General features: G+C 38.8%; 1 protein-coding gene across 1 annotated transcript in view; it reads left to right on the top strand.

Moving 5' to 3' along the window:
* LOC117324845 overlaps positions 1-13,250 on the top strand; it is a 45,650-nt gene extending 32,400 nt beyond the window's left edge. The window contains exons 9-13 of the mRNA XM_033880674.1: positions 696-941; positions 2,326-2,461; positions 5,946-5,985; positions 9,931-10,085; positions 13,050-13,250. Coding sequence (XP_033736565.1) covers positions 696-941; positions 2,326-2,461; positions 5,946-5,985; positions 9,931-10,085; positions 13,050-13,250 — 778 coding nt within the window. The remainder of the gene's footprint in view (positions 1-695; positions 942-2,325; positions 2,462-5,945; positions 5,986-9,930; positions 10,086-13,049) is intronic.
* Positions 13,251-13,826: the final 576 nt, after the last annotated feature.

Genomic DNA, 13,826 nt, shown 5'->3' with positions numbered 1-13,826 from the left:
AGCAAATTGGGAGCTGGAAGCAAACAAGAGTCACATCATATTCATACTAAATGTTAAATGCATATTTTGCTTTGTTGCAATTGTTTTTGAAGTCGAAATGTCAAACCTCAACCTAAATGGGCAGATGTTGACAATAATTTGGATATATTGCCACAAGATAGGGCTCCTGTTGACCTGTCTCTGTTCTAGTTGGTATTGTCCTATAGCCATCTGTCAACATTTTTGTAAAGATCTGTAAAGTTCTGATCTGACAACTTAGGTTTATGACATCTGGTGTACCCCCTCAGTCTAACAATAACCTCTCTGATCCAAAAGTTCTAATCTGACATTTTAGTTTTATGACATCTGGTTTACCCCCTCAGTCTAACAATAACCTCTCTGATCTATAAAGTTCTGATCTGACATCTTGTGACATCTTAGGTTTGACATCTGGTGTACCCCCTCAGTTTAACAATATCAACTTAGATCTGTAAACGTAAGACTTATTTGGTTCATTAAGAATTAAGCAGATCAGTGATGAATTGGCACAGCCACAATGCTTTCCAACAAGAAGTGTAATTAGCATAATCATTATTAATCGTGATAAGGCCTAAAATATTTACCTACAGTTACTGTATAATGTGACCTTTATAGTGCCAGCTTAGACAGATACAACCTGAGGCACGTTATCAGTACAATTTGTGTTTGTTTTCCAGCATCACTCAGAACATAGACAATCCTGATAGGTTTATAACTGCCTCCGAGTGGTCGGATTTAGATTCCATCCCACTGGAAAACTACATATCAAGTTCTTCCATGAATTGTGATGACAGCAGTTCTCAGGGCGTCTTTGGGGCTTCAAGACGGGCACCTTTCTACCAGCCCTTGTGTGCCAGTCTTTTACCCGATCCTCCTGATTCACTGGATGAACTGCTGTGTGGGAGACAGAAACCTCTTACCACGTACGTACATTGTAACATCTTGTGACAGTTTAGTAACTCACAGGGCATTCTTTGTTAGTTCTTTCTCCTTGTATAGTTCTCATGTCCCAACTTTTTCGGGGGGTGGGGGCATATAGTGTTACTATTTCTGGCAGTCCCATTGTGTCATTGTAACAGAGTGTACCATTTCTTAAATTTAACTTACTGCCTCTGGTAGGGATCGGGCCTGGGACCTCTGGTTAACTAGTCTTACGCTCAACCGATCGAGCTACAGAGATCTTTGAAGCGGAGTGGTACATTGCAGTTAGTATTTTGCAGGGTTACATACTCCCCCTCCAGGAAAGAATTCTTCCTCCAGTTATCCAGAAGTAACATCGATGCTTTCGTAAGCAGCAATGAGTATAATTCCCGAGGCCCTACATTGGCGCCGATGCAACAGAGCTCATGAGTGATTAAATTTGAAATCACTGCCTCCGCTAGGGATCGAACCCGGAACCACTGGCTTACTAGTCTACCCTCAACCGATCGAAGTGAAGATCTCTGTAGTTGAGTGGTATACTGCGGCTAGTATTTTCCAGGATTACATCATGTTGTCCCATTCTGAATCAGTGTCATACCATCTCAGATTTGGTCCATATTTACACCATACTATCACAACATTGTTTTCTACACCTGATCAAGATTAACAAGGACATAGTCGTCAAGATCCCCTGCCCATGAAAATTTGGTATTACATGAAATAAAAGTGGGCAACATACATAAAAACATGAAACACATGAAATATCATTTAGAATCATTACATGTATTTGTGTTCAGTCATCAAATTCCTGTGAAAGTATTCAACATAACCAGTAAGATTCAATAACATATACTGTACAGTGAACTATCAAAATGGGCTGACCATGTTTGCATTTTCCTTTTTCTTTCTACTAGATAGTTCTAACTAAATATGGTTTAAAGTGTATACACAGATCACTGTTTGGGAAGGAATAATACTATCTAACACAAAAGTCTACCGAGCAAGTTTCATCAAAATTGATTATTCCATCAAAAGATATCGTATGGAAAGCAATCAGCCAATCAGGTCACAGTAGCCTCATTAAATATCTGCAATATGCCGATAATCGAACTTGAAAATCTAGAAGGAAGGACATAACCCATTTGTATATCCCCCTCCAACTTTGTTGGGCGGGGGATATAAGTTGTATGACAGATGCATTGTTGTATATAGATTATGGGCATTTATGTCTTGCAGACATTTTCTAGTCTAACCTAGTCCAACCTGAAGAAAATGTTTCAGTGTGAAGATTTGATTTGAATATACTGTCCTATGTCAGTAAGAAAGTGTAACTTATTGAATTTTAACTTGGGCAATTATGATACATTTACACAATGCCTGTTTCAGATCTTATGAGGAACAGCTTCCTGTGATGTTGTTGAGGTTTGAGACATTGATGCATTTCGGAATGATGAAAATAGACAAAAAACTGTACAATTTAGGGGTGGTCATATTGAGGAAACTGTTGAGATTGTCAATAAAGGTATGTGTTCTTTCTTTTTCGTGGTTTGGTGTTTTCAAATTATTTTTTAGGTACAAACTTTGGTGGCTACTCCATACAACAATAATAACAGCTACAACAATATAAGTTGTATTTGTATTGGTAGTTCTATAGCGTGGTTGTATTTATATTGGTAGTTCCATAGCATGGTTGTATTTATATTGGTAGTTCCATAGCATGGTTGTATTTATATCGGTAGTTCCATAGCATGGTTGTATTTATATTGGTAGTTCCATAACACGGTTGTATTTATATTGGTAGTTCCATAGCATGGTTGTATTTATATTGGTAGTTCCATAGCATGGTTGTGTTTATATTGGTAGTTCCATAGCATGGTTGTGTTTATATTGGTAATTCCATAGCATGGTTGTATTTATATTGGTAGTTCCATAGCATGGTTGTATTTATATTGGTAGTTCCATAGCATGGTTGTATTTATATTGGTAGTTCCATAGCATGGTTGTGTTTATATTGGAAATTCCATAGCACGGTTGTATTTATATTGGTAGTTCCATAGCATGGTTGTATTTATATTGGTAGTTCCATAGCATGGTTGTATTTATATTGGTAGTTCCATAGCATGGTTGTATTTATATTGGTAGTTCCATAGCATGGTTGTATTTATATTGGTAGTTCCATAGCCCTAAGCATGGTTGTATTTATATTGGTAGTTCCATAGCCCTAAGCATGGTTGTATTTATATTGGTAGTTCCATAGCCCTAAGCATGGTTGTATTTATATTGGTAGTTCCATAGCATGGTTGTATTTATATTGGTAGTTCCATAGCATGGTTGTATTTATATTGGTAGTTCCATAGCATGGTTGTATTTATATTGGTAGTTCCATAGCCCTAAGCATGGTTGTATTTATATTGGTAGTTCCATAGCATGGTTGTATTTATATTGGTAGTTCCATAGCATGGTTGTGTTTATATTGGTAGTTCCATAGCATGGTTGTATTTATATTGGTAGTTCCATAGCATGGTTGTATTTATATCGGTAGTTCCATAACACGGTTGTATTTATATTGGTAGTTCCATAGCATGGTTGTATTTATATTATTAGTTCCATAGCATGGTTGTGTTTATATTGGTAGTTCCATAGCATGGTTGTGTTTATATTGGTAGTTCCATAGCATGGTTGTATTTATATTGGTAGTTCCATAGCATGGTTGTGTTTATATTGGTAGTTCCATAGCATGGTTGTATTTATATTGGTAGTTCCATAGCATGGTTGTATTTATATTGGTAGTTCCATAGCATGGTTGTATTTATATCGGTAGTTCCATAGCATGGTTGTATTTATATTGGTAGTTCCATAGCATGGTTGTATTTATATTGGTAGTTCCATAGCATGGTTGTATTTATATTGGTAGTTCCATAGCCCTAAGCATGGTTGTATTTATATTGGTAGTTCCATAGCATGGTTGTATTTATATTGGTAGTTCCATAGCCCTAAGCATGGTTGTATTTATATTGGTAGTTCCATAGCCCTAAGCATGGTTGTATTTATATTGGTAGTTCCATAGCCCTAAGCATGGTTGTATTTATATTGGTAGTTCCATAGCCCTAAGCATGGTTGTATTTATATTGGTAGTTCCATAGCATGGTTGTATTTATATCGGTAGTTCCATAGCATGGTTGTGTTTATATTGGTAGTTCCATAGCATGGTTGTGTTTATATTGGTAATTCCATAGCATGGTTGTATTTATATCGGTAGTTCCATAGCATGGCTGTATTTATATTGGTAGTTCCATAGCATGGTTGTATTTATATTGGTAGTTCCATAGCATGGTTGTATTTATATTGGTAGTTCCATAGCATGGTTGTATTTATATTGGTAGTTCCATAGCCCTAAGCATGGTTGTATTTATATTGGTAGTTCCATAGCATGGTTGTATTTATATTGGTAATTCCATAGCCCTAAGCATGGTTGTATTTATATTGGTAGTTCCATAGCCCTAAGCATGGTTGTATTTATATTGGTAGTTCCATAGCATGGTTGTGTTTATATTGGTAGTTCCATAGCATGGTTGTATTTATATTGGTAGTTCCATAGCAACCATGAAAACAATGAAAGTTAATACACAAGGAATGTTTCATGATAAACGGTAGTGTGTTATCAGCTGCAGTAGGATTGGTGTGGCTTGTTATCAAATATAGGGTTATAGATACCAGTAGGATTGGTGTGGCTTGTTATCAAATATAGGGTTATAGATACCAGTAGGATTGGTGTGGCTTGTTATCAAATATAGGGTTATAGATACCAGTAGGATTGGTGTGGCTTGTCATCAAATATAGGGTTATAGATATCAGTAGGATTGGTGTGGCTTGTTATCAGATATAGGGTTATAGATATCAGTAGGATTGGTGTGGCTTGTTATCAAATATAGGGTTATATATATCAGTAGGATTGGTGTGGCTTGTTATCAAATACAGGGTTATAGATATCAGTAGGATTGGGGTGGCTTGTTATCAAATATAGGGTTATAGATATCAGTAGGATTGGTGTGGCTTGTTATCAAATATATGGTTATATATATCAGTAGGATTGGTGTGGCTTGTTATCAAATATAGGGTTATATATATCAGTAGGATTGGGGTGGCTTGTTATCAAATATAGGGTTATATATATCAGTAGGATTGGGGTGGCTTGTTATCAAATATGGGGTTATAGATATCAGTAGGATTGGAGTGGCTTGTTATCAAATATAGGGTTATAGATATCAGTAGGATTGGTGTGGCTTGTTATCAAATATAGGGTTATAGATATCAGTAGGATTGGTGTGGCTTGTTATCAAATATAGGGTTATAGATATCAGTAGGATTGGTGTGGCTTGTTATCAAATATAGGGTTATAGATATCAGTAGGATTGGTGTGGCTTGTTATCAAATATAGGGTTATATATATCAGTAGGATTGGTGTGGCTTGTTATCAAATATAGGGTTATAGATATCAGTAGGATTGGGGTGGCTTGTTATCAAATATATGGTTATATATATAAGTAGGATTGGTGTGGCTTGTTATCAAATATATGGTTATAGATATCAGTAGGATTGGTGTGGCTTGTTATCAAATATAGGGTTATAGATATCAGTAGGATTGGAGTGGCTTGTTATCAAATATAGGGTTATAGATATCAGTAGGATTGGTGTGGCTTGTTATCAAATATAGGGTTATAGATATCAGTAGGATTGGTGTGGCTTGTTATCAAATATAAGGTTATAGATATCAGTAGGATTGGTGTGGCTTGTTATCAAATATAGGGTTATAGATATCAGTAGGATTAAGATAAATGTTGGTGTGGCTTATTTGTTATCAAAGAGAAGGTTATATATATCAGATAAAGAATAAATTCACAATGTGGCTAGGTGAATACTGCCTTTAAGATTTAAACAGTATTAAGAGATGATTCTTAAATAAATTGTAACATTTTAATACAGAGATCTACAAATTGTTGTTTCAGTACTCCGTCATTGGTTGTAACAAGGTCCTGGACAGTGAAGGTAGCTATGTGTTTTATTGTTCTATGTGTTTTATTGTTCTATGTGTTTTATTGTTCTATGTGTTTTATTGTTTTTATTATGCCTCAAAATATGTATGTTTTTGTGTGCGAGTTTTCAGCATACTTTTACTTTTGAGTATCTTATGAGAGTCTTTGCAATGGGCCGTTATCATTTATCACAGTCCAAACAGTTGGTTCCGTTAGACCCAGGTTGTTCCCGACATAAGGACAGACCTGGTGATGGTATGTTGTTTTCAGATGAACTTTGACAAAGATTTTCAATTCCTATGTTATCATCGACAGGTACATCAAGATCTTTGCCTGAAATAATACACTTTAAGGAAGATAAAAAAATTAATCCACATCAGCAAAAAGGCCTACAGTTTAGCTTTTTTTCACATATAATTTAATGGATTCAATGTAAATGAAATATTCTATTTCAATGTCACAAACCACATATACAATAAGAAAATAGTAATGTTCTTTTTGTAAAATATTTTAGTAGATACCATCACCTTGTAAAAAGAGAAACAAGAGGACCATGGCCCCTAATGATCATTTGAATCATTACACATGTATATTGAAAGCAAAGTCTCAGCAAAGTTTTCCTTTTAGGACCCAGTTCCTTTGTCCCCAGGTGTTGGACCAGCCTTATTTACATAAATATGATTGAGTAGGAATAGAGTTTTAAAGCAAGCATTCAGCAAAGTTCCCGTTTTGGAGCCCGCCCGTCTGTCCCTAGTGGTTAAACCAGCCTCATATATATAAAATTTGATTGCCCTCCCCAAATGATGTTTCACAACAAATTTGGTTGTAATTCACCCAAGGGTTAATAAAGAGTAGAGTTTTAAAGCAAAATATCCAGTATTCTCCAATTAAAGCCCCGCACGTCAGGCCCCATGGGTCACACCAGTATCATTTATATAAAATATGATTGCCCTTCCTAAAGGATGTTTCACACCAAATTTAGATGTAATCCACTCCAAAGTGAAAAGTGAAAGCAAAATGACACCACTCAGGCCCCATGGGTCACACCAACCTCTTTTATAGAAAATATGATTCTTATGAAATATGAATGGATGTTTCACACCAAATTTGGTTGTGATCTACTCAAAAGTGTAGGAAGAATAGGGTTTTAAAGCAAAAATTCAGTAAAGTTTTCATTTTGGAGCCTTTCCCTTCTATCCACAGGGGTCAGATCAGCCTCATTTATATAATATATGATTGCTCTCCCCCAATGATGTTTTACACCAAATTTGGTAGTAATCTGTTTTGGAGTTAAGGAGGAGTAGCATTTTGAAAGTAAAAGTTTAATGGTGCATAGCGCACGGCGCATGACAGATAGTGCACGACAGACAGAGCATGACAGACAGAGCATGACAGATAGTGCATGACAGACAGAGCATGACAGACAGAGCACGACAGACAGAGCATGACAGACAGAGCATGACAGATAGTGCATGACAGACAAAGCACGACAGACAGAGCACGACAGACAGAGCACGACAGACAGGGCACGACAGATAGTGCATGACAGATAGTGCATGACAGACAGAGCATGACAGATAGTGCACGACAAATAGTGCACGACAGGCAGAGCATGACAGACAGAGCATGACAGACAGAGCATGACAGACACAGCATGACAGACAGAGCACGACAGACAGAGCACGACAGACAGGGCACGACAGACAGAGCATGACAGACAGAGCATGACAGATAGTGCATGACAGACAGAGCATGACAGACAGAGCACGACAGACAGAGCACGACAGACAGAGGATGACAGAGCATGACAGACAGAGCATGACAGATAGTGCATGACAGACAGAGCATGACAGACAGAGCACGACAGACAGAGCATGACAGACAGAGCATGACAGACAGAGCACGATAAACAGAGCATGACAGACAGAGCATGACAGACAGAGCACGACAGACAGAGCACGACAGACAGAGCACGACAGACAGAGCATGACAGACAAAGCATGACAGACAGAGCACGACAGACAGAGCACGACAGACAGAGCACGACAGACAGAGCACGATAAACAGAGCATGACAGACAGAGCATGACAGACAGAGCACGACAGACAGAGCACGACAGACAGAGCACGACAGACAGAGCATGACAGACAGAGCATGACAGACAAAGCATGACAGACAGAGCACGACAGACAGAGCACGACAGACAGAGCATGACAGACAGAGCATGACAGAGCATGACAGACAGAGCACGACAGATAGTGCATGACAGACAGAGCATGAGAGACATAGCATGACAGACAGAGCATGACAGATAGTGCATGACAGACAGAGCATGACAGAGCACGACAGACAGAGCATGACAGACAGAGCACGACAGACAGAGCACGACAGACAGAGCACGACAGACAGAGCATGACAGATAGTGCATGACAGAGCACGACAGACAGAGCATGACAGTCAGAGCATGACAGAGCACGACAGACAGAGCACGACAGACAGAGCATGACAGACAGAGCATGACAGACAGAGCACGACAGACAGAGCACGACAGACAGAGCATGACAGATAGTGCATGACAGACAGAGCATGACAGAGCACGACAGACAGAGCACGACAGACAGAGCACGACAGACAGAGCACGACAGACAGAGCACGATAGACAGAGCACGACAGACAGAGCATAGCAGACAGAGCATGACAGACAGAGCATGACAGATAGTGCACGACAGGCAGAGCATGACAGACAGAGCATGACAGACAGTGCATGACAGACAGTACATGACAGATAGTGATTGACAGACAGAGCATGACAGACAGAGCATGACAGACAGAGCACGATAGACAGAGGATGACAGATAGTGCATGACAGACAAAGCATGACAGACAGAGCACGACAGACAGAGCATGACAGACAGAGCATGACAGACAGTGCATGACAAAGCACGACAGACAGAGCACGACAGACAGAGCATGACAGACAGAGCATGACAGACAGAGCATGACAGACAGAGCACGACAGACAGAGCACGACAGACAGAGCATGACAGAGCATGACAGACAGAGCATGACAGATAGTGCATGACAGACAGAGCATGACAAACAGAGCATGATAGACAGAGCATGACAGACAGAGCATGACAGACAGAGCATGACAGACAGGGCACGACAGACAGAGCATGACAGATAGTGCATGACAGACAGAGCATGACAGAGCACGACAGACAGAGCATGACAGACAGAGCATGACAGACAGAGCACGACAGACAGAGCATGACAGACAGAGCACGACAGACAGCATGACAGATAGTGCATGACAGACAGAGCACGACAGACAGAGCACGATAGACAGAGCATGACAGACAGAGCATGACAGACAGTGCATGACAGACAGAGCATGACAGACAGAGCACGACAGACAGAGCACGATAGACAGAGCATGACAGACAGAGCATGACAGACAGTGCATGACAGACAGAGCATGACAGAGCACACAGACAGAGCATGACAGTCAGAGCATGACAGACAGAGCATGACAGACAGAGCACGACAGACGGCGCACGACAGACAGAGCACGACAGACAGAGCATGACAGATAGTGCATGACAGACAGAGCACGATAGACAGAGCATGACAGACAGAGCATGACAGATAGTGCATGACAGACAGAGCATGATGCCTATAGATCATCCAGACCCTTTGGGTCAGATGACCTAAAATATGAATGATTCAATGAGATGAATTCAGACCTTGTTAAGATTCCTCGATTACGCATTTCGCAATTACATGAGTTTTATAAAAATCTAAATTTGTTTTTCAATTTTCTTGTTAATGATTGTTTTTATAAAAACAAATGCACATGGAATGATTGTTTTTTCCTTAGAAGTGTTGATGTACAAAAATAAATCACTTCAATTGATTTATTCTAATCTTAATGCTGAATTACTACTGTTGGTTTCAGCCTCATCCTTAGAAAGTGATGAATCAGAGAATGACTGTGTTTCCAGTGCAGTGCCCATGAAGCGATCACGTAAACAGAAAAACAGACCAAAGAAGAAACCCTGCTCTGTGCCTCGACTAGAAACCATAGAGGTCGATATGGAGGGCATGTCTAAGGTGGTGTTCTAGGTTTAATATGTCAGGTCAAAGGTCATGTAAGATTTCTCACTGTTAAAAATTATCAACATAGCATATTGGAATACTGTAAATCATGATACTTTAATTTTGGTCTAATTTTGGCGTTTTTGTCATCCTTTAATTTTGGCGTTTCTGTCATCCTTGTGTCATTTTTGAAGCCATGTTTATGTAAGTATCCACTCGGAGATCTACAAGAACTAAGACACGTACAATGGATCAACTCCTTTTGTATAAACTACTAAGAAGTGATTACTTTTCACCTTTATTCGACACCGTCATACTGGTAGATGTAGATACCAGACATACCTACGTCTGTATCGAACAAGGAATCAATACTGGGGCAGGTGAAGTTACCTGGATTTCCAATATACTCTATAACTTTGGTTAGTTGCATTTTCCAGACAAGTTTTTGCTTCACCTCTGACAAAGCAGTGAAAGTTTTAGTGTTACTTTTCTTTTAGCAGCAGTGATGTTGTTGTCATCAACATTTCACTTTTTATCTCACCTGCTTGAAGGGCAAGTGAGCTTATGCCGTGGTCTGTCTTCCTAAAATATTTAAACGGCTTTTTCTCAATAATCAAGGAGCCCAGGAAGTTGATATTAGGTGTGTAACATGCTCCATTGAAGGGTGATCAAGTTTGTTCAAATGAATGACCTTGACCCACATTCAAGGTCACATGGGTCTAATAGGCTAAAATCTTTTAAACGACTTCCTCTCAATAACCAAGAGTCTCATGGAGTTAATATTGGGCCTGTAGCCGTCAGCCATTAAACTTTTATTTTCAAAATGCTACTCCTTTATCATTAACGCTATTACTTTAACATTAAAGGAGACTTCAACAGAATTTGGTGTGAAGCATTCTTAGAGGGAGGGAAATCATATTTTATATAAATGACTGGTGTGACCCATGGGGCTCGAGTGGCAGGGAACTTTGGTGACCTCTTACATTGCCCCAACCCCCAACCCCCAACCCCCCTCCCCCCAACCCTTGGTCAGACTACAACTAAATTTATTTTGAAACACCATTTGGGGAGGACAATCATATTTCATATAAAGAAGGCTGGTGTGCCCCATGGGGCCCGAGTGGCAGGGGCCCAAAAAGGGAACTTAACTGTGAATTTGCTTTCAAACCCTACTTATCCTAAACCTTTGAGTGAATTTCTACCAAATTTGGGGTGAAACATCATAAGATGAGGGCACTGATATATCTAATATAAATGAGGCAGGTCTGACCCTCGGGACAGAGGGAAAGGGTCCCAAAAGAGGAACTTTGATGTAATATTTGTAAGTGAGGCGTCACCAACCTTGATTTAAAATTCCCCCAAAAAGTCTATACAAGATTGCTTATTAGACACGCAGAATAGTTCGATCATTTTAATATCTTTTAATGTGTCAATGTTTTTACCTCTTGTTCAAAGTTCTTGTTTGGTCACACTTGAAGTATGCCAGCAAGGGTAAGGAATCCATGTGGTGGAATGTACATGGTGACTTCATAAATCAATGACGATGATGTCATAGATAAATGACGATGATGTCATAGATAAATGACGATGATGTCATAGATAAATGACAGTGACATCATGTCATAGATCAATGACATATCATTATAAATGATGTCACACTAGAGTCTATGTAGGGAAAAGTGTGTTTTCCACCAATCAGATTTATATAGAGGAGAAATATCGAAAGCATATCTGTAGTAGTGTTCCACAAATGATATGATAGATAGAATCTAACATGTCATATTGAATTATAACACTTGTTCATTAATTTCATATAAACTTGCCGAAGGCTCATATTACATTTGTGGTTAGGTCCTCTATATATAATGGTTCAATTGTCACATTACCATATTTATGGGACATGGCCCTTTTGTTAAAGATCTGTGCTCAAAAAGTATTTAACGTTTTTCTAACCAAACCTAGATATAAAATATTTATTACTTCTCCAATAGATTCACAAATTATTTTATAGCCAAATTGGAATGAATTTTTTAGTAAATAGTGTGTATTTTCTTCTCACTTTTCAGAAAGCGTGATTTTGGGGTAAACATACAATGTATTCTAGTTGGTGAATTTTGAGAATAAGTGATTTTGTGAAATTTGATATTGTTTTTCAATACATCATTATTTACACATGTCTATAATGTATTTAGGGTGTTTCAATATTATCAATCAGAGATTTTTGTTGATTTTGGAAAAAAAAATTAAATTTTTGTGAGTTTTGGAGTTTGCTCAATATATATAGACAATTAAAGCAGGACAGGCAAGACATATAATTATGTGTAGTTCTAGTGTATAGATTTCCTCTTGTGTTGGAAATTTGGTATTTAGATCGTCCATCACTCGAGCACCCTTCTGATGGATATATAGTGTCAGTAGAAAGGAATAAGGTGGTACTTGGTAGAGTGGAATTATTATCTCCTTGATCAGGATATTGAAATGCCGGCCAGTACCATTCCATCAACATCACGCTTTCCAGACAATAACTTAAGTTCAAATGGACCAATCAAAATCAAACTTAGCACACAGCTTCCTTATTGGGAGTGCCTGTTTGGGAACTCTTTTCAGTTAAAAGGTCAAAGTCACTGTTCCTGTTAATACTTTGTTTCAGCTCATTTACTTGAGTTACCTTGAGCAAATCTCCTTGTTCTGATCACCATTTCAGCGCAATAGCGTAAGTTCAAATGGACCGATCATCCTCACACTTCACACACTGCTTTTGTATCAGAAGTGTGTGTAATTAGAGCCCGCACAGGTGCCCTATAGTAATCAATATGTCCGTCTGTTGGTCCGCCCACCCGCCCTGACCTGTCAGTTTTCTAGTTTTCTTTTCAAATCAAAAGTTCTAAGTCAGATAGACATCATCTGTAGTCTCAATCAACACCTGCTCTAGTACATGATGTAATGGAGGATACTGATTTCCTATGTTGTGTTCTACAGGCCCAGATTTCCTATGGTCTACTGTACGTCTGCTACACACTCTACAAGATAGAAGACCTAGTCAGTTTAGGGCTTGAGGGATTTCCAGTAATCTTGGAGGCTACTCTCCGTGCCATGGAGCTTGGCAGGTTCAGAGCAATTGCCCCAGAAGACACAATTGGGCAGGTTGGGGAAAGAGCAATTGGCCCAAAATCATTTTAGTGTTTTTTTTTTAAAAAAAAGGGAATTTTTTTTCTTCTTTTTTTTAAAAATTTTTTTGGGTATTTAGGGTGTTTTCCCAAAAAACTCGGGGGGGGGGGGGGGGGGGGGGGGGGGGGGGGGGGGGGGGGGGGGGGGGGGGGGAGGGATTTTTTTTGGGGAGGGATTTTATATAGGTAAAAGAAAAATTTTAAGGTGGTTTTTTTGGTGGGGTTTTGAGAAAATCCTCCCCTTACCCTTTTTTTGAAATTGCCCGGGGTTTTCCCCAAATTTTTCCCATCCAACAAATCCCCCTTTCCAGAAAATCTTAATTTAAAGGAAATTAAAAGAAAGCTTTTTTGGGGAGGGGAAGGGGGATTTTTTTAAAAAAAATTTTTCCAATTATTTTTTTCCCCTTTTGGTTTCCCGGGGGGTTTCCCCTTTTTGTCAATTTTAAAAAAGGGTAAAAAAAACCACAAAATTTTTAAAATGGACAAAGGTGGAATTTGGATTTAGAATTAGGTTTTGTGGCCCCCCCCCTACCCATTTTTAGTTTTCTTTTAAATCAAAAGTTTGCAAATAAATACGTGTTAACCAAAA

This window comes from Pecten maximus, chromosome 4, assembly GCF_902652985.1.
Source record: "Pecten maximus chromosome 4, xPecMax1.1, whole genome shotgun sequence".
In the NCBI taxonomy this organism is placed as follows: domain Eukaryota; kingdom Metazoa; phylum Mollusca; class Bivalvia; order Pectinida; family Pectinidae; genus Pecten; species Pecten maximus.
Note: the sequence above shows the minus strand (reverse complement) of the source record. Positions and strands in the feature narration are given on the sequence as shown.